A 21,622-nucleotide genomic window follows, 5' to 3' on the forward strand; every position below is an offset into this window, starting at 1 on the left:
CCCGGGAAAAAAAAAAAAAAAGGAAAGAAAGGAAAAAAATTGAAAATGGAAACAAAGCCCTTTTACAGAGCAGCGTTGCTGTATGCGTTTTGTCAGCAGAGGGGTGGCCTACCATCGGCGGGAAGAGCGAAGAGGTCAGGGCCGTTGGATTGGACCGCCATCGTACGGTGTCGCTGTTTCAGAATCCTTGGGGCCAATGTACTGAATATATCGTGGGACCCACGGCAGGAAAATGAGACCTGAAACGCGGCGTTATCACAAACGTACCCGAGGCCCGACTCCCAGTTCCCGCCAATTTGACCGAGAATTTCGGAGTTGCTATTCTTTTTTTAATTATTATTATTATTATTCTTTTTCGCTTTGCCACCGTTTTCTTTTTGGAAATTATTCACAGTGATTTACGGACACTAATCAATTCACGAATCGTAAATATTATTTATTGCCAGTTGCTTTTAGCATATGTTATCTATTATTTAATTATTATCGTGAAATACTCATATATATAAATAATACAAGGTGAAAACAGACTATTTGTCTATATGATATCAATATCTAGATTCTGTCAAATATTCTTCACATAAATATTGTAGGAAAAATCTCAAAAAAAAAAGTACTATTATAAATCAGTTTTATTTACTACACTTTAATAATATTTGATTATACTTAAAAAGTAAATAATAACATATTTTTTAAGAAATTCATAATTTGAGATTTTGAAATTCAAGATATACTTTTTCAGGGTTTTTCAATATTGTTTATTTGTTGATACACAGAAATATGCTATATCCAAAAAAAATATTTGTGAACCAAATACTTCTCATAAAAATTCCATATATTATATATAGATGAATATAAATTTTTGAAAATATGAAATTACAAAGTTGTTTCTTTCATTAATTGTGGATTTATTTGGAATAGCGTTGAAAAGTATTTATAACCACGTTTTAAGTAAGTCGAAACAAACTTTTCTACCATACAGTAGGGGTGCACATGGGCTGGGCTGGGCAGGGCAGAACCCCTGCCCGATGCCCAGCCCGAAACATGAACGGGCTGCATTTTGCAGCCCGCTGCCCGGCTCTGCCCATAGAAGCCCTAACCATTTTGGGCTGGGCATGGGCGGGCTGGGCAGGGCGGGCTTTGCTGCCCAAATGGTGATGACCTACCGATATCACATGTAAAAAAACTTTCATCCATACCTGAAAATTACATTTCATAATTTTATATTTTCACACATTAAAATTATCCAAAAATAATTCAAAACAAGTCTTAGGAAATATCCAAATAAATAATATTCATAATCTATTTAGAACAAAACAACTCTCAAGATTGTAATTAAAGTCTTGAAATTCAAACGGTTTGCATTAATCTCCAGAAAGTTGAGAAAAGAATAAAACATCTGAAAAATTGAAGAGGGGTTGAAGCACATTGAGATATTCCATTGGGAGCCAGGGATGGCGATGTAATAGAAACTTGATTATCCATTTAAGTGGCAAAAATTAAATGTTACCTAAAGGATTGCAAAAAGATATTAAAACTGAAGCAATAGGCTAACAGGAATAACATAGACCATATAAAAATGGGGTGAAAATAATTGTAAAAAGAAAAATAAAAAATCTTATAATCTCATAATAATGTAATATAACGACTTTTAATATGTAAATACTTATTATGCGATACAATGCAGTTAGCAGTCCATACAACTAAAAGACTTCTTTCTATCATATGACTTGTTCATAAAAAATTAATACAAAATAACTAAATATAAATTAAATAGGAAACATGTAATTCAGATAATTAAACCCCAATTTTCTTTCCATGCTCCTACCCCAATCTTGTTTTCTATCTTGCATAAATATTCAAAATTGTTTATTTATACAAATATAATGTATGAATTTCATTCTCTAACAAAGAAAGTTGTTAATGACATAGAGGGGAAGATTGACTTATAAATAGCCAACACTACAACAACAACAAACAATAGGATATGCACAATAAAGCTCACGAAGAACAAGTTAAAAACAAGATACTACTGCTTCTTTAGAAGAATTAGATCCCCTAAAATAGAAAACTAATAGACATGTAATAATAATAAGTTAAATTGCAAAGAGGAGGGAGATAACTTTTTTTTAGGTAAAGAAATGTAATATATTAATATTATTTTATAAATTATAATATATATAATCTGGGCAGGGCCAAATGGGCAGGGCAGCATGTCCTGCCCGATGCCCAGCCCTGCCCATGAAATGCCCAGCCCAAAGATGCCCATTCTTTTTCGGGCTGGGCTGGGCAATTTTTCTTCGGGCTCGGGCGGGCTCTGCGGGCATTTGGGCTTCATGCACACCCCTACCATACAGCATGTTTATGTTGTATTTTACAAATTACGTTTGAAAAACTACTTACAAGCTATTTCAAAAATAGTCTTATAGTGTACTAATTTGATTAGTTTTTTTATTTCTTCTTATGACATGCAATCAATTGTTATTTGTTCCCATGTTGATTAATATGATAATTATGAAAATGCTTGAAGTAGCCTGAGAATTAATTTGAAAGCAAACAAATCAGTGAAATGGTAAAAACCCTTTTTAACCTTCGTATTAATAATAAATTATTTCAACTTTAAATGCGGTGTTTCTTTCCTTCAATGTATCATTCATTCGGATACAATTTTTTCCCATGTCGGTTTATCATGTGTGTTTAAATCTAAAACTAACTGATAAAATAATTTCTATATTCAAATTACAGTAATCTTGAGTTTACTGATATGTGTGTGTGTAAATAAAATAACTCGGTGGTGTTGGAGATCCTTAAATTTTTATATATAAAAAAAAGACTTGTTCTAGCAAGAAAATGATGAATTAATTAGAATGTATTATATAAGAATAACTTTTCTTTATAGGCTATTAAAAAGGTTATTTATAACTAGCAATGCATAAAGACATATTTTGTAAGATAATGCAGATGGGTGGAGTTGGGAATTCATCTTAAGTATAGTTTCTCTTGAGATTATGTGGATTATTCTAATAATGTAATTTTTTATATCTTGATATTGTTTAGTTGCGGGGATTTCAAGTATGGATCGGTGAAGTAAGAAATTGTGGACTTCAATGTTGAAAGAGTTTGGAATGAATTAATGAGCTGACGCAAGGCATTTAGAATTGTACGTGTCACGTGTATTAATTTTTATTTTCAAAGTATCATGAAAAACTTGACATGTCTTTTTCCTCTTGTCCTTGACCCCCAACTACCATCTAGATTTTGAATAAATTCAATTAAACAACCATGAGTTATGGCCTTAATCACCATAGGGACAAAACTTAAAAATACTCCTCCAGCTCATTAATATGAGACTCAATTGTTGAGTTAGTTTTTGTCCTAAATATAAGATTCACTTCTCATATTTATCAATTTTCTCTGAATTACCCCCATGAATACTCTCTCAACCATAATCAAGTAGAAGAAGGAGATGAGGTATTAAGAAAGATAATTATGGTATTTTATAAAAAACATGTTACATTTCTTATAATTAACTAACTTACCTAACTTTCTTAATCTAATCAAATTAGCTAAATGAGTCTTATATTAAGAACAGGAGGAGTATATATTTTAAAATTATAAAATGTCTCACATTTTGATTTTTAAACTAACAACAGCACATAGAAAATGTGCAACATTCGTGATTGAAAAATATATATATACTCCTCCGATCCTTAATATAAAATCTATTTAACTAATTTGATTAGATCAAGAAAGTTAGGTAGGTTATTTAATTATAAGAAATATGACATATTTTTCTTAAAACACCATAATCATCTTCCTTAATATTCTCTCTTCATCTTCTGCTTGATTATAGCTAAAGGAGTATCCATAGAGGTAATTTAGAAAAAAATCGATAAATATGAAAAATAGGTCTCATGTTTAAGACCAAAATCAACTCAATAATTAAATCATATACTAAGGACCGGAAGAGTATTTAGACTAGCTAGAGATGTCTACGTAGCAAGAAAACTATGTGGCATTTTTGTTTTTTGAGGTTCAAATATATAAATCGATCCAAGGCCAAAAAAATATACTCTTCCGATCCTAAATATAATATCCTTATATACACTAATATAAGAGTCTTATATTTAGTATCGGAGGAATATAAATCAATCTTAATTTGGGTATTATTCTTGCGATCCCTGCTCCCAAGCATGTTTTCGGGTAATATGGTTTCTATTTCACTGAGGAGTAATATTTATGGAGAAAGAATTTGCGTAAATGTAAATTGATTCAAGTTCAACCTCACCGATTTCACTCACATTTCATAATATTCCTGGGATTATACTACCTCCACGTAGATAATTAATTTAATAATACTATAAAAATTAGTTAAATTAGTTATTTGTAATAAATTAATATTATTTTATGTAAAATATTCTTATCAATTACTCATAAAAACTCCTTAACATGTATAATAACTGTATAAATTATTTCAGGTAAAATAAATTAATATTGGAAATAAAATAGATTGGAGTTTTATATTTAAAACTAAATTGAACTTAGAACTAATTCTTATATTAAAAACAAAAGGCAGCATCTTAGATTGAACCCTAAATAACAATATAAATGGAAAATATTTTATTTTGTGTTTAATAAATAAAAATTAGAAGTATGTATTTTGTTCTTTAATTAATTTTACATAATGTTTTATTTTAGTTTTTTTACTTCAAAAAATATATTTTTAATCATTTAATTTTAAAATTATTATTTTTTTGGGACAAAAAATTCATTATTCTCAGAAGGTATTTTTTGTAATAATCAAAGTTGTTTTCAAAACTAGATACGTCAACATTTGATAACATTTTATTAACATTTAAAATTTCAATATCATTTTTTGTTAATAATATTAAGATTAAAAGATTAAAAATATTTTTTTAAAAATTAAAAAATCAAATTAAGATCTTATATAACATTAAAGGACAAAAAATTTTAGTCAAAATCGGGAAAAAAACAGTTTGACGAGAAAAAAGAAACTTTTTTTTTTTTGTTTATTGAGAAGAAAAGGAAACTTTAAGGAAAAATGATAAAAAAAGACAGCCAAAATAGAAAAATTGTAAATGGGAACTCATGATAATATTAATATGGGTTTTGATAATAAATTTTATAAAAAGATCCCTATATGTAATTTTTTAATTTTTAATTTTTTTTTATTTTCCCAAACTTTAACAGGAGGAAGGGCCAATTGGAATAGTATAACACGGCGCGAACTCTCGGTGGCATAACTGCATTCCTATGCCGTTGTTCTCAAATTACCGAACTGCCCTCGTCATTTCATGCACATCAAAACTACCATCTCCACAATCTTCATCAACGTTTCCATTTTCTCTCCGTGCTTTCTTGCCCGCCATTGTCGCCTCTGGCTTTGTCAAACATTGTATGATCTCAAAATGACTGTAAGTTTTCGCTTTTCCATGTTCTTTTGCTTAGATCTGCAGAGTTCGTCATACATTCTTCTCACTGTTTTTGGTGATAGTTCCTATGAATTTCTAAGTATCACTATCCATTGTCCTATGAAGTTTGTGTTCGTTTTACGATTCCATATGGATTTTCCGGATATGTTTTTCTTCGTTGTTTATTGATTGTTTTTAAGCTCTGCTTGGACTCTCAGATTCTACTTCCAGTACTAGATAATTTTTTGCCGGATGAGAATTTCCATCGCAGTTCTTTCATAATTTGCCTTCCTTGTTAACCATAGGCAGTGATACATAAACCCATATGATTTTGCAGCTCAAATTTTCAATAGATCTTCTTGAGTCGTCCATGTTGCAATAGGGGCAGTATAGTTTACAGTTAGTGGCAAAATACAATTGGAATTGGTAAAAACATAATGCTTAAGGAAGATCTTCAGATAAATTTATCATGGAAGGCTTTTTTTTCCCCCTTTCCTCTTTTTAACAATTTTCAGTTCTAGAAGAATAAAGCAATCTATATCTCCTTTGTTTTGATTCGCTGTTGGCCTTAAGGGGAGCCATTAATCACCTTATGGACAACCTAGCCAGTCAATGCGCTAAACGTGCAGTGCAAATGCCTCCACGCCCACCCACAAAACCTATAGATGTGGGGCTTGACGCAATCACTGCAAAGAAATAAAGTTGCATTGTAATTAATAGTTATATCTTTAATGATACCAGAGTGAGGTCATAAGTGTTAGTTTTCTGGGTCTCCCTTGTGTGTATGTTGGGGGTGAATAGTGGCCTTTGAGGGGCCAGCAATCACCAATTCGTCAGTGCAGCAGGCATGCACTATGCAGCCTCTTATGCCTTCTCATAGCTCGCATTGATGTAGGGTTTTGTACCGTCATTATAACGAAATAAAGATGCGTTATGACTAATATCTTTTGATACAACGTAAGTGCTTAATTCTAACATTTCCAATCTAAGCCTAAAAGCTTATATTTCTTATCTGGTTATTGGTATGCGCCTATGCGGGGTTACAGAGCTGGCTTCTTTTAGTCGCTGACTCGTTTCACTGCGAATACACCGGAATTTTATGGTTGAAAATAGACAAAGAAAATTCTTTGCAAGCTGATCTGCTTAACTAATCGGCCCCTAAATGATATTTACGCACTTATGAAGGAGGAACCTGGTAGATATTGTTTTAAATCTTGAATCAATGCGGTGGTATTGCTATATGTAATGATCCTATGCCAAACTGATTATTGACATGTTGATTTATGCTAAACAAGAAACGTAATGATTTATTAATGAACAAGTTGATGTGATAATCTAGAAATACCTGATTTAGCATTTCATATGCAGGCCTGTGTGGAGCATACCGATCAACAAGCATCTAACTGGACGATCCATGTTTCAGATGTGAGTAAAAAATTTGTTCACATTATGATGATAGAATCCATGATCACGGATCAATATCATGTTTTCTGTATAGACTCCTATGCATAATATAAACTTGCATGACATTATAAAACATGCCGTATTAGAATGAGCATTTGAAAACTAGTGAGTATATATGCCACACTTACGAGATAATCTAACTGCATCTTTGCTCAGTGGACCCAAAATGGCACGAACAGGTCTATTTTCATTTGCATTTTGATTCATATTTTATCTGCTGGTTTCGGTTATAACCTTGGTTACTTTTCGATTATGTCAAAGATCATCCTAAAAAACAATTCTATGTGCCTTATGTTGTGTATTTAAATTAATGCCAAATTGTTTAAGAGTTTATCTGATTTCGGTTATTCCTTGGCAAAGCATCAAGTTGATTCCTCTTTTATCTCTGACAGGTAAGAACAGTCAAGGTTAGTAACATATCACTGGCAACTTCTGTGAAGGATATAAGAGATTTCTTTTCATTTTCGGGCGACATTCAATATATTGAGATGATAAGGTCAGTTCGGTTGCATTTTTATGTTTTTGTTATAGGCGAAAGGTCATCCTCAATATCTTTGATGGTAATTCCATAGGGAAAGTGAGATCACTCAAGTTTCATATGTTACCTTTAAGGAATCAAAGGGAGCAGACACAGCAGTACTGTTGACGGTACATTCTTATGCATACAAGTGTTATATTAAAAACTAGATGCGTTCATACCAATGTACATAATTTTCCTTTAGCCCATGCCTTCCAGAAATCATAGAGACTTGACTATTTTTTTATACAGGGAGCCAACATAGGTGATCACTGTGTCAACATCACACCCGTTGAGAACTACCTGCTGCCTCCTGAAGCCCTTCCTTCAGGACCAGTAAGTACCAGATCATTAATCTAAATTTCGTTATGCATCTTATATGCAATTGCTTCTCTACTGTTGTAGCATTTTAGGCTGCTCAAAAGAGAATGATAAGCAACACTTTACAAGATTTACTTTTTGCTGATGAATACAGAAACTTGCTTGCTACTTCATGTAGTTGATGAACCAAGACTGCGGTGTTCGGTGTCTATGTCATGATGTTAATAAGATGAAAGTTTTCGGCACTTTTTTTTCCTTTGCATTTTCCTCCAAGATGATGGCATAAAATCAGCTTGAACTTGAGATTATATAAATGGCCCGTCCATAAAAAGATTGCTGCATTGAGCTAGATAACAAAATAAATGGCTATGCGATGGATGTGGTACTCATCAGCATTCGTTTGCTGAGTATATTCAATTTTTTTTTTCTTTTTGTGATTGGCGAGAAGAAATCTTCAGATCTTTAATTGGATCTATATGGATGGAGAAGTTAACTAGAGGATATTTGCTTTTTTCTTCACTTCATGCCCCTTTTCCAAAGTTATGAGTTTAACCTCCCATTATTCTAGTTCTAGATATCGGACAGAGCTTCTAATGAACACTGTTTCTTGCAGGAGAAAAAGCCAACTCCTGCGGCAGTTAAGAAGGCAGAAGATGTGGTAAGTACCATGCTCGCGAAGGGTTTCATTCTAGGAAAGGATGCAATCAACAGGGCAAAATCCTTTGATGAACGTCATCGTTTGACGTCAAATGCTTCCGCCACGGTAGCTTCCATTGATCATAAAATGGGTTTAAGTGATAAACTAAGCATTGGAACAGCCATACTGAATGAGATAGTCAAAGAGATGAATGACAAACTTCTAGTCACCGAAATGACCAAGTCTGCTCTCGCTGCTGCTGAGCAGAAAATGAGTAGCGCTCGATCCGCTATCATGAGCAATCCTTACTTGTTAACCGGTGCTTCATGGCTGTCAAGTGCCTATACCATAGTTGCTAATGCAGTTGGAAATGTCAGCATGATGACCAAGGAGAAGGTTGAACAGGCTGAGATGGAAAAAGAGATCATTTTCAAGGAAAATGCAGGGTTCCTTGATAAGTTTGGGAGGATGCACTTTGATGGAACTTCAGCTGCGGGCCTTCCTTTGTTTTCTGTCCATTCAGGCAATGTCCATATGTGATTGCAACTCACTCACAATGATCCCTCACGGAACATATCCTTGTCACCAATGCGGTTAGATTGATTATTAATCTTTATTAGTTACAGCCAAAGTTGATGCGACTTTGTTGAGCCGACGAATCTGTCAATGTTGAATCTAATAATGATGTAAAATTGTCTGACAGACTTAATCAATTCTTAAGTATACATCAGCAATTTACGGAAAAGATTCATTATTATTTGTCGACATTTTATTGAATTTTATTTATTTTAGGGTTAATATAATTTTTAATAGTGATTGAAATTTATTTAAGTCCATTTTAGTTTTAGTTCTTCGAGTTTCAAACATGTGATTTTAATTTTTGAAATTTAATCCGTCTTAAAATGTTCTCTAGAAATATAATGATGTTAAAATCTATATAAATAGAAATGAGTTCTCAAAACATGACACAATGGAAAATTTATCAAGCAAATATGAGGGGGAAAAAAAGAGCTAAACAATGATGTTTTGGGGACTTGTTCTTTGATTTTTTTTTTCCCTTCTATTATCCACACAAGATTCAGTTAGATATCATCTAATGAGTTCACATTACCACCTTAATACCATTTATGACAATTCAACAGATTTTAACACCATTACACTTTTAAAGACTAACATTTGATTGACTTTTAAAGATTAAAACTATAAGTTTAAAATTTGAAAGAGCAAAACCAAAATAAGTTGACCAAAAATTATATTAAATCTTTATTTCATCAAAACCCTTTTCAGCCAAGTTTGATAGCAGACATTTTAAACATTAACGTGCTGTTTGACAAAGACAAATTCATAATGCAAGAACTAAATTTTGTATTACCCTCAAGTTTGTTTTGGTCAGGCCAAGAACTAGTTGTTTTTATAGGGCATTAACATTTTCAGAAGAATCTTGTACCTATTGCTAAGTTTTTACAGGATCACTGAAAATCATTTCATCGAAGTGAACACAAGAACCCCCCAGCTGATACTTTAAGGGGATTGACAAACTCAGAATTTGAGCACATCAAAGGAATCTTTTGAATAAAAAATAAATACGCAAGGAAAAGATAAATCAGATATGACTCGATTCTTCCTACAAATCTAATGACAAGCGGCTATAGTTTTCTACTTTTTATTCATTTGTTTGTTTATTATTTCATATTTCTGAAACAATCATATCAAGAACGTTGATGTCAGGCAGCTTTTTTTATTTAAAAATAATTTATAATATAATATCCATAATTTTTATAATTATTGATTCGCTTCCGTATTAAAAAGTTACTAACAATTTTTTTTTTGGAATAATCATTGTCATCGCCGGCAGAAAAAAATATCATCATCGTCGTCGACATAATATGAATATGCCCTGAAAAGAGTGGGAAGGTTTATATAATTTTAACAGATTTGAACGGTAAGTTTTGTATCTTGCTCTAATTATGACTAGCATTGTACCGATGACGCAGGAAGATGTTCTTATAAATCATGTCTAAAATATTGTCTTGATATTTAAAAGCTGTGATATAATAATTAATATGAAATATGAAAAATGATTCTAACAATAATTCAGGTATTAATTGTTGAAAATCAATAAAATAAAATGCTGCCAAGTCCGAATTACTGAGTAGATGGCGAAATAGGATGCTTACTGAGTTGGCTTTCACCTGGTAATCTGCGGTCTTGTCAGGGAGACTGGAAGGTGAGGCCGTGCAAACATAAAAGGATCGGTGAGGCTCTTGATCCCAACATCTAAAGGGAGATCGGTGAGGCTATCAAACCTTCACTTGCCGATGCCTCGGTGATGTCAGATTGACGCTCGGCTCTTTTGGTAATTCTCCTTTGTCGTTTGCATACTTCGATTCTTCCCCTCCTTTACAGAAACGCGCGCCCGCGCGCTCTCTTGGGCTCTTTTCATTTCACGTGTTCTGAAACTTTGATCGTTTGATATTCGAAATGGCTATCGGTCTTTGACATGCAGATTCTAATTGAGCTATGGTTGAACTTGAACATTTGAAAGTTTAAGCTTGGACTGATGCTCGGAATAAGTTAATCTGTTCTTTATTGGGTCATGTGCGCTTGAATCTAATTTGATTTTATGTTGGTTTCAGCGTTAGAAATCTCTTTGACGTTTGCACAGTGCACATATTTTGTTTTCTGGTGAGTATGGGAGAACTTGCGTTGCGGGTGAAGGTTCAGACTGCTTCTTCTTGTTTTTTTTTTTTTTTTGGGTTCTTTGTTTGCACTGGTTAGTGATAACGAAGGAGGAAAAGAAATCGGGGCAACAATAAAGGTTCCATGGAAACGTAAAACCAATTCTTATAGTAGTGCGAAGGAAAAAGCTAACTGTGCTTCCTTTCGCTATTGTGCGTTGTAGTTTTTCAACGAATCTCAGGGTTTGAGCGACGGAAGTCTTTTTCTCTAACTTCAATGTAGCATTCCGCTTCTAAGTTGCTTATCCTTGCTTATGTTACCTTTGTGCCTTTGTCCTTGCTATCACTCTGCATGTTCTCTCCATCGACATTAACCTCAAAATTCATAAGCAGCTGTAGTTAGTGATGAAGGACCAGGAAGGTGTCCACCTTATCCTTTCTTCCTATCTGTATGAGACAAAACAACCTGAACTGCATCACTTGATTACCCTAAGGCGTTATTTTTCCCCCATCGCTTTTGTGAACGTAGGTTATTGCATCACTACGCTGAAGCTTTTTTCATAATTTTTGTCATTTATGTTGCTGTTGCCCATGATTCAGTCAAACACATAATTTATAGTCAATCATAGTCTCGTGAATAATTCATGGCCCGAATTAATTAGGCTTTTAGCATGAGTTGTCATGTCTTTGAACCCTCTCTTTTTAGTCTGTGTTTTTATGGTGCCTGGACTTGTGCCTCTTTTATACGTATATGTCTTGTGACTCTGAATTGTTTGTTGTTTAGGTGTTCTTTCTCTATCTTACGTCATTAGATATTGGAAAGGACAATGGGTTTATCATCTGCTGCTGTTTCCAAGGAAGCCATACAATTATGCGTATTTGATTTGAGGAGAGGACAGCATGAAGGGCAAGAGCTGGATAAGATTTTGTTTTTCTTCCCAGCTGATTTGCCCTTCTCTAAACAACTTTCTGTTATTGGGCTTAGTGAAGGACTGATTACATTTACAAGGTAAGCTTCACTGTTATCATGTATGTGACTTGAAAGAGAAGTTGTCTAGGATCTAATATCTGCATAAAAACTTGATATTATTGTGGGATGGTGATATATCCGTAGGACTTTTGGTTCTTATATTTGTTTTTAAAGCTTCAATTTGGGGCTTATCTGTAATAACCTATTCTACCAGTTCAACCAGGTTTTCGTGGTCCTATAAACATTCCATCTTGGATATTTATGATTAAGTTCTTACTGGTTTTTGAGAAGCTTATACCCTGAGTTTGCAGGATTTTCTCTCCAGAGGCTGCATGTGAAGTCATTGAAGCAGAAAGGCATTCTCATGTCTTTTACGAGGCAGAACCAGATATATGGATGGTGATGGTATGTAATTTATTTTTCTCTAAATTTCCGGAGCTCATAGATCTATTTAATGAATGATTAGATCTAAATTTTATTGCGAACTTGTAAGACATTGTTATCATTATGGAATTTTTTTAATGATTCAAACATTATGTGTGATGTTCTTCTAAAGTACTGATGCCATCCTTATCTTGTCTCCTTTTCTTATTTGGAAGTTAAATTATCAGCTCATCTACTTTCTTGCAGTCATGTCATGTGGTCGTTTTTGTGTAATAAAGGCTAAGCCCTTTCAGCAATTTGTCTTTCAAATTTCAAAACAATATGCCGTATGGGGTGTGTTGTGGTTTTTTATCTGGTAGAGGGCATTTGTTGGGGTGGAAATTGATTTTTTTTTTTTTTACTTATTCTGTATCTCTTTGATTTATGCTAATTTGTTCATAATAGTTTCATATGATAGCGGTGCATTTTAGATGAGACTGAATAATGATGGGTGATTGATTGCTGCAAAACATCTCCTATTCATAGATCTGCGCCTGCCTTTTAGATGAGACTGAATAATGATGGGTGACTGAATAATGATGGATGTCAGGATTTGCTTGTACGTGTGGGTTTGGTTTGAGCTCATGCAATATGCTTTTCAACAATTAATTAACATCCTCCTTGAGCTAAATGAATATGCAGTTTTTGAACATTTCTTAGTGAATACTTCATTGATCATATTTGTAATGAATATATTACTAGATCAAATTTAGTTTGTTGAATATATAACATGAGTGAACTTGCCTTTAATTTTAAGTTGTTACCTTATAGGTGGTTGAGAAAAATAATGATGCAGAAACTACATGGCGGGATGATGCATTGAGAAAGGTTCTCAAGGAAATACACTCGCTTTTTGTTATGTTTCATGGAACTGTAAGGGCTATGATTGAGAAAGAACCTAGTGGAGGACTTGTCAGACGTCATTTGTATTCTTTTATCATGGATTATTTGAGGGGTAAGTCTTCATGATAGAAAAAACCTATGAAATCTTGATTTCCTGTTTGTGTTATGATTGAAGATGTTCATTGTAAGCCATAATTGTCAGCGTGTAAAAAGCGGTCTCCATGGGATAGTTGCTGCTGTGGTAATGGTGAAGTTGCTGTATCAAATGGTTTCTTTGGATCTATGCTGCCTGAGTGATGCCGAAGTAGCTCTATCTCTTACCTTAATTATGAATTTTCTCTTTGAGGCAGATTTTCTTGTGGGGAAAAAGCTTCTTTTACCATCATTTCGTGATTGTTTGAAGGAACGTGGGACTGTGCAGATGTTGACAATAGGTCGGGAGGCTGCTATTGAGGTTCAGGTTAGATGTAGTTTGAGCTATTGTCATATACACGAGATTTGAAACTACTGCAGTTATTCTGAATCTAGGATGCTAAGCCTCCTGGATTATTAACTACTTAGAATTCTTTCACAAAATCTTCCTGTTCCCGCTGTAGTGGTGATTTCATTGCTTGCAGCAATCAGCAGTTGGTCCCCATCTCACTTTTTCTCCTCTTATTTTCTTCATTTTGCATTTATTTCTATGACAAGTGCTAATTATGGCTGGCCATTATTAACTTCCTGAAGAACTAATTTTTGGTTGTGAAAGAAGGGGGTTCTACGTTTTATTTTATTGGCCTGATTCTGCCTTTTCGTTAATATTAAGAAATCTTTTATAGAATTATCATCCGAAACTAGAGCCACTTTGAGGACAGGTTATAGGAGCACGGTGAAGATTGCCAAAAGTTGATATTGTCTGTAGAAAATGTCTTATGTATTCTCTGTTCATTCTCCCTCATGTTACGTAATCCTACTCATACGATTATCAAAGATCCTATGGTTTCTCATTACGTAATCTGTAAATATTAAAAAGAGAGTGATTGACATGCACTAATCACTTTTTATTATCATGTTGACTATCTTGGTTAGGTGTTCTTGTTCATGGTTTAGTGTAATATTGTTTTCAGCAATCGCAAAGCATAAAATTTGGATCACACTGCACATGGGAGTGAGGGGTGTGCCATAATTGAGACCTTAGGTCTGATTCATGCCAAGAGGGAGGAAGAAACCTACATTTCTCAACTTTATCTTTTCATGCATGGGTTTTTTTTTTTTTTTTGCCCCCTGTTTTTCTCTCAACTCTCAGTAAAACAAGGTGATAGTGGGTAATTAGTAAGGACATAGCATTAACTTACATTTAGCTATCATTTACTTTGAACAGGGTAATGTTGTCATTGTTTATTCCCCAATGACAAATTGTAAAACTATATCCCTTAGTTAACTGCTTTTAAGCATTTGTATTAATCTTTGATGTTTGCTGTTCCCAAGACCATAATATTTTTCTGAAGGGAAAAAATTTGGCTTGCCACCAATTGATTGATTTTGTCTTGATTTGGCAGTCACTTGTTAGAGTGCTGGATTCTTCAGCTGGAAACGCTCCCTGCCATTCATTGATTTTATATCATGATCTGCTGGTGTCCACAACTCTCTCTCCTGTATGATTCAACCTCAAAGTGCAATTTCATTTTTTAATAGAATTTGTCTGGGCAAGTTGCTGATTTACTGTTAATTCTTTTGTCAGGATGACACCATAAACTTATTTACCTATGCTGTTCTAAGGTTAACCCCCCGTGCTTTATCCTCTGGAGCAAGTTCCTGGTCCTACTTACGCAAAGGCAATGCTGCATCTAATGCTGCTGCTGGATCTGACTTGACCCATCCAATCTCTTTTTCAGAAAGCTTTTACGGCTCATCTGATATGCCCCCCGGGGGGTATAGTCACTATCATGTTGTGAGGCCCTTACAGCCAGACAAATGGTCCAAAGGAAAAGATGGTTACCTTGTCACTGATTTATGGGGTGCTGAGGTTGGTACGTGGGTATATGCCACTCCAACAGTTGGGTTACGACAGACAGAGGATAGAATGTATCTCTGTGCTTATCAGCATAGAAGCCTTACTTTGATTATTCTTCTTCCTGTATCCTCCATTATCAATGGGGAGCAGGGTGTGTCAGTTGCCAAGCAACAAATACTTGAACATGTAGGTTCCTTCTCTATTATAGTAAATTTTGTTGCCTCATTAGCTTTTATTCTTTATTTAAGCTTGCACAATTATCCTTTTGCTAGTTTTTCCCCTAAATTTTTGGATTAATTTATCTTATCATGAGCTATTTCTTGGATTTTATATAAAGCCCGTAGTAACCGGGGTTGGGGTAGTTTTTCATTGTCTCTCCCTCTCTTTCTCCATTATTTGCTAATGGGTCTACATCACTGCTTTTTAAGTGGGGCTGAATTGTGGTTTTTAGTTTTTGGTTCTGCTTCAATTTATTCAAATGGAACGCTTTTGCAAGTTCACTTGTGAGTGGAGAGCTCATGAACCCAAATTCTCTCTAGGAACTTATAAAATGCTAATTGAAGCTTTGCTTCTGTAGTCCTCCTTCCTCTGATCCGCTGTTAAATTGTACAATCATAAGCATTTTTCTTATTTCAAAATTTCAAAAGGTGTTCTGAGTTGAAACCTAAGCAACCTAAGCCAATGTTTGTAGCATAATTATCCGCCTGCTGAGCTCAATCTTTTTCTTTTCTGAATACATCAGGCAGCACTTAAGATATTGAAAGTTGAAGAGAAGCTATCAAAAGGATGGGGTGGTGAAAATGCATATCATGTCAGTGGATATCGCTATTTATTAGTGGATAGTGACCGAAATGTATCCAGGGCCTCCCCAGCAGCAAAAGTTACAACTTTAACCAAGGTAAAGCATCTTCAGTTTTGACTGAAACTGTGCCTCGGCGTTGCATGGTTGCTCTATGTTATCCCCTGTGGCACCTTGGGGACATTGCTTCTGTTTAAGCAAAGGCAAGATGGTTTGCTATGATAGCTACACTTGAAGAAACGCTCCCAGCTTGTGAAAATTATTTTTCAAAATATCTATTCATGCCCGTTGATGAATGCATCCTAGATCATCAAGATTTTTTTTTTTTGAAAAAGAAGGTCGTGATGTTGAAACAGGCACTGTTGTTTATTCTATTTTAAAATTTATTTTAATCAAATATAATATGCATTTTATAAACTGAAAGACATGTTTGTTATTTAAAGATCAAGCTAAGCTTTAGAGCAGTGCGGTTTTTAATGGTTGGCACCACAGTGTACTTGCGTATTGGGTTCTTCTTGTCTGTTAATGCATGTTTGGTCATTCTTTATGGTTTGTTGCAGGAATCTTTACTTGCTATGAATAAGCTTAGGCAAGAAGTTGAGTTGGAGAAGAGTAGAGCAAAACATGATGATTCTGGTTGCGAGAAGGATTTGGAGATGTGCATTAGAGCTAAAAATAATGCTTGGGTCATTGCTCGAGTGACAAGAGGGAAGGAGCTTTACATGGTGCTAGAGAAAGCTAATGAAACCCTTCTTTATGCTTCAGATGCCGTTGAAAAGTTCAGCAATAGGTAGGTATCCCGTTTGTTCCATTGATGATGTGCCTAATAATGTGCCTTTTTTCTTTTCAAAATCTATTATGAGCATTATAAGGGAAAAATTAAAACAGAAGGGAAAAGAAAAGGCCCGAATATGCATGCTGAAGATTTCAAGTCAAGAACATTAGGTAATTTTCCTGGTGAAAAATATTTATACTGACATTTTTTTTTCCTAGAGAATAAGGAATTTGTTACTTTTTCTTCTTCTGTTGATTTTTTGGAAAAACTTCATTTAAATGCAATGCTTGGCGACATCGAGGGAAATTGCAAACTTTTTAACTCTAATAACAAATGGAAATCTATAGTATTAAATGTGTGACTTGCTACAAACGTTGTTCCTTTTGTTTATTCAAGTTGTATACTCACTCACTCTACTCGGAAGGACTAACTATAAACAGGTAATGAATTAACGAGCAAATTTTGAACGAATAATTCATGTAGAGGACAAATCACGCGCTAGAATTTAAAGATCTATGTATCAACAAATTGTCACCAAATCAAGCTACAGTAGGTTACCTCCTCCTGCGTTGTTCGATAGCAAAGGTGGAAGGTGAAATTAGGGATCGAAATCAGGAAGACTACTTGTTTTGTGGACATAAATGACGAAATTCATGCTGATTCATAAAGTCAGTGCATGCATTTCAATTTTCCTAGAACGCTTGGAAAAGAGCTATAATTTGATGTTGATTGAATGTTGCAGGTATTGTGATGGGGCTTTTTCTCTGGACTAGAGTATCTTCCAACTACGATGGAGCTTGATTAGCATTTTCCTAACTTTTTTCTTCTCCTTAGAGTTATACTTTTCCCACTGTTAAATTTGCTAACAAGGATAATGACGAAAGAATGAAGAATCATGCTGTATGTATGTATATAAGTTTTGTTCTTCAGCTCCGTTTGCGGCCCATCTTCTCTCCAGAGTAGAGTTGACTGACTGTATAAGCCATTCTTTTCCAGACGTTTTATTTATCAGAGGGAAGATTCTCGCCTGGATGTAATACTAGGAGGGAGCATGCAAATTGTATCTGCATTTAGGATCCAGCTCTGTGGCTAGTTTATTCTTTGAACTTTCTATGAGCATTCCATGCTGAATGTTTGGTATTGGATATTAATGTATGAATTTGGATAAAAATAGCTGTTACTAAGAATAAGAAGTCTTGCCCTTTATTTATTTTTTTGGTGAAAAGTCTCTTGCCATTTATGTTCCACTCAAACAGCTCTTTCTAATAATAAGTAAAGTTGAGCCACTAATCAAGTTCTGTTTTTTTTGTCCAAAAAAAAATTGTATTCAACTTCAAGTATAAGCTCAATCTGCAAAATGGAAACCATATTTATGCATCTAGTACTAATCTCAGAAAGTAAAGAGTTATTTAAGAAAATATGGGGCATGCAAATTTGAAGTTCATTCGACACTGAATAATTACATTTATCTAAGTATCTAATTATTTTACCATAACGATCATGATACGTATTCCATAAATTTGTACTCACAAAATTCACACAAAAAAATGAAGTCTTTTTTCAATTACAAAAAAAAAGAGAATTGTAATGAGATTTCAAGTAACAAAAATAATTACTAAAAAGTTTTAATAATAATCTAATAACTTGTAATGATAAATTTTAAAATAAAAATAACTTTTAAAACTTGTTTTATAATTTTGTTTTTTTAAGATTTCATTATAATTCGTCTTAAATATATCTGAGTAAGGGTAGCCTTTTACGTCATTGGCGGGGAACAAATATGGGCCAAATTGGCGAAATGGACCTACCCGACTGGCTAGGGTTTAATCTCGGAAAAGGGAAACGCAAAGTGCGGTAGGGTTTTGCGATTTCACTATATAAGATGAGCTGTCCTGAGGCATTGGAGGGGCTCTTGTATCGAATCTTCTGATCTTTCTCGCTCAGCGGTATCCCATATGTTGTAGCCTCGCTGCATTTTTCTTCTTCCGGAAATTTCCTGAAACTTCTATGTTAGTGTTTATGCCTGTGGGTGTTTTGGTGCTGTTTTTAATATCATTCTTTTATCTTAAAGATTTCCTAGGATGTTCTTGTTCTGGATTTACATGATTCGTTTGTCTCTGATGAGGATGGAGTTTGAATAAACTTTCGTTCTTCTGATAAACATTTCATGAAGAATGTTTTTGGAGACCTGAACTGAAGAGACATTTTGAATGATAAATACACCCTTTCTTAGGTTTGTGCCTTTTTTTTTTTTTGCTTCCGTTGGGTGCGTCTATTTTTTTTCCTATTGGTTTTGGGACACCGGGGCCTAGATCTCAACCTTTGAAGCAAGACAGAATTTTCAGCAAACGAATCCTTGTACGAAAACAAAACAAAAGAACTTAAGTGAACTGGCAAAATAAATCAGCAAATGGGCACAATTGTGAAGTACGTAATTGTCAGAAAATTAAGGCTTTGTTTAATTTTCTTATCCCGGGATCCGGGGTTGGCTACTGAATCGAAATGCCTCTGATGATGATTAAATAATAACTTTCGTTCTTCCGAGTTGTCCATGTGGAAAACTAATGGAGACCTGAACTGAAGAGGCTTCTTGTTAAGTATTTCCTCCGCCTTCCCCTGAGTTAAGGTGCGGTTCTGCGAATCAAATAACATTGATGCTAGCTTGGCTTAAGCAGTTTATAATTTCATGTGCTTGGAAATATGACGTGGGGGCTTGTTTCTGAAAGCAAGCTGTCTTTTGTCTTCCGTGGCATCTTTAACTTGTTGCTCTGTTTGAGGATCTCGTCACCTAGTGCTTAGGAATCCAATGGCCATGAAGAAACTTTCGATTGACTGATTTGTCTTGTCCATGTAGAAAATTCAAGGGGAGCTGAACTGAATAAATAGGCTTTCTGCTCTATATTTTCTGACCCTTTTGACTTTGGTCAGTATGGATCCTCAATAATATTCGAAGGAAAAAGAGCACAATTGGGCTGATGGATCATTTCGTTCGTTGGTTGCACTCTTCAAATGTTTTAGGGGAGCTCATTTTACCTTTTTCTGCGTTGAACACTTTCATTTTAATATCGCTGTTTTATTTACCAAATTTCCCTGATCCGTCAACTCTTCTCATTATTACTTCTAGGGAGTTCATATCCATTTGCAATGTTTGCGGCCTTAATATCTACAATTTTCCTGAAATTTATTCATGAGTAATTTTGTTGCTCTAAGATTCATTATTAATAACATGTTATTTTTCAGATCAGTTCCACCACCTTATTTGAAATAATTTCTCAACTAAAGTACAGTTTTGTACAAAATGAGATATCCATTCCATAGCTGCTTGTTTACAGCCGCCCAATGGATGAAGATGTAAGTTATATTGTGCTCTAGTCATGAGTACTGCATGAACTTGTGCATAATAGTCTGGGTTCAATATGCGTGTTTTTCCTACTTGTTCTGGTGGTTTAATGATGTTAAAGTCTTGAGAGAAATAGTATGGCGGAAAATTGGACAATGTTTCCTCTTTCTATGATTTGCACATGTGGTCCGAATTTCATCAATGCTGTAAATACAACAGATCTTATATTCCCTCTTGACTTATTCGTGGGAAGGAGCGTAGGAAAGTGTTCACCTTGCTTTAACTTTTCATCATACTTTGTCGATTCAGAGGAGTGAGAATGAAGAAGAGGAATTCGATACTGGACTTCTGTGCTCATGAGTGTAAAGAAGAATAACACACAGGTATATTCTGAGACTGGATGACAGGGTCCAGCTGTGTCTGCACTACAAGGGGCCTTTGATAGGCATTGCAATATGGTTCTTGAGAATGTCAGCCAAAGCATTCTTGGGTTCCCATCTGGTGCCAAAGATTAGTAAAGGAAAGTAAAGGCACAACCGTCATTGTTCTGAGGAAACCCCGAGTGCTTGGTCCATTGACCATCAAGTTTGCATCCATTTAATATTAGATTAAATTGCTCTTCTAGGTGCTCATGTTAATTCTGAGTGAGCCGTAACATGTGAGCATTGTAATTTTCTGATGTAGGAGTTGTAAATTTTACACAGCTTCCATGTATACTACTTATTCTTTTGTCCAGCCTTCGACAACATAGATATTTTGAAGGAGTACCCCTGAAGTTGGTGGCCGGCACCCTCTCTTGCCAACTAAATGGATTCTTCTCAGCATCCTCATACGTGTCGTCTCTTGATTAGATAATCAGAAAACGTTACAGTACTCTTGGAAGCACCAAATCCCTAGGGTTGGCGGACATGTCCCATAAAAGGTCAAACCGAGCTGCGAATCGGCATGCTCTCAATGAAGGGTGAACGACTCGCCACATGTCCCATCTCCGAATGGTAATCAGAAGCGTGTCGGAGGACTTAAGAGTGACAATACTCTTCTAATCTTGTTTATAAAACATTTTCAGCATGTATCAAATAAATTAAGAAAAATCTTAAATTTATTAATTTTTATTTAAAATTTAATAATTTTTAATTTTATCATTATAAACTATTATAAATGGGACTAAAAGAGTATAAGTTCGGACAAGCTCCTCGGAGAGGAGCCCCACGCAACCGTGATCCCTAGCGGATCCACCATCTTACTTTTTTCGCATCTCAATATTAATCACGCGAATGTTTATTCTTTAAAAAAAAAAATTTTAAAAAACCTCCAATGCCGACTAAATTTAACACTAACGTTACCTGGCCCAAATTGAAAACAAAGTGATTCAATAACAAGTTGACTGAAAAAACACTCGAAACGCTATTTCAGAGTTGCAATTTTTCGATATT

At 34.6% G+C, this 21,622-nt stretch overlaps 2 protein-coding genes, 1 long non-coding RNA gene and 2 other non-coding genes across 10 annotated transcripts; all 5 read left to right on the top strand.

Moving 5' to 3' along the window:
• Positions 1 to 45: 45 nt before the first annotated feature.
• Positions 46 to 9,140, top strand: LOC114724811 (binding partner of ACD11 1-like). The gene is made up of 6 exons (XM_028911266.1): positions 46 to 198; positions 6,798 to 6,854; positions 7,286 to 7,389; positions 7,466 to 7,541; positions 7,663 to 7,746; positions 8,345 to 9,140. Exons 1-6 carry the CDS (start codon positions 46 to 48, stop codon positions 8,906 to 8,908), a joined length of 1,038 nt encoding a protein of 345 aa, XP_028767099.1. The 3' UTR covers positions 8,909 to 9,140.
• Positions 9,141 to 10,550: 1,410 nt separating this feature from the next.
• Positions 10,551 to 18,074, top strand: LOC114724866 (vacuolar fusion protein CCZ1 homolog B). 6 transcript variants are annotated; one of them, XM_028911319.1, is made up of 12 exons: positions 10,551 to 10,724; positions 11,005 to 11,053; positions 11,831 to 12,055; positions 12,328 to 12,421; positions 13,211 to 13,394; positions 13,485 to 13,529; positions 13,633 to 13,742; positions 14,821 to 14,916; positions 15,003 to 15,461; positions 16,018 to 16,173; positions 16,635 to 16,864; positions 17,592 to 18,074. In XM_028911319.1, exons 3-12 carry the CDS (start codon positions 11,874 to 11,876, stop codon positions 17,620 to 17,622), a joined length of 1,587 nt encoding a protein of 528 aa, XP_028767152.1. In that variant the 5' UTR covers positions 10,551 to 10,724; positions 11,005 to 11,053; positions 11,831 to 11,873; the 3' UTR covers positions 17,623 to 18,074. The 6 variants fall into 6 exon arrangements, with proteins under 6 accessions (XP_028767152.1, XP_028767151.1, XP_028767154.1 ...); XM_028911323.1 differs by having other exon boundaries at positions 10,711 to 10,724; positions 11,859 to 12,055; XM_028911318.1 differs by lacking the exon at positions 11,005 to 11,053.
• Positions 18,075 to 18,755: 681 nt separating this feature from the next.
• On the top strand, positions 18,756 to 20,976 carry LOC114724834 (uncharacterized). The gene is made up of 2 exons (XR_003738357.1): positions 18,756 to 20,200; positions 20,499 to 20,976. It is a non-coding gene; the product is annotated as an uncharacterized LOC114724834 (long non-coding RNA).
• On the top strand, positions 18,963 to 19,052 carry LOC114724902 (small nucleolar RNA Z159/U59). The gene has a single exon (XR_003738363.1). It is a non-coding gene; the product is annotated as a small nucleolar RNA Z159/U59 (small nucleolar RNA).
• Positions 19,354 to 19,436, top strand: LOC114724901 (small nucleolar RNA Z159/U59). Its single transcript, XR_003738362.1, has one exon. It is a non-coding gene; the product is annotated as a small nucleolar RNA Z159/U59 (small nucleolar RNA).
• Positions 20,977 to 21,622: the final 646 nt, after the last annotated feature.

This window comes from Neltuma alba, unplaced genomic scaffold (genome assembly GCF_004799145.2).
Source record: "Neltuma alba isolate B1F8T4 unplaced genomic scaffold, ASM479914v2 tig00012201_pilon, whole genome shotgun sequence".
Taxonomy (NCBI): Eukaryota; Viridiplantae; Streptophyta; class Magnoliopsida; order Fabales; family Fabaceae; genus Neltuma; species Neltuma alba.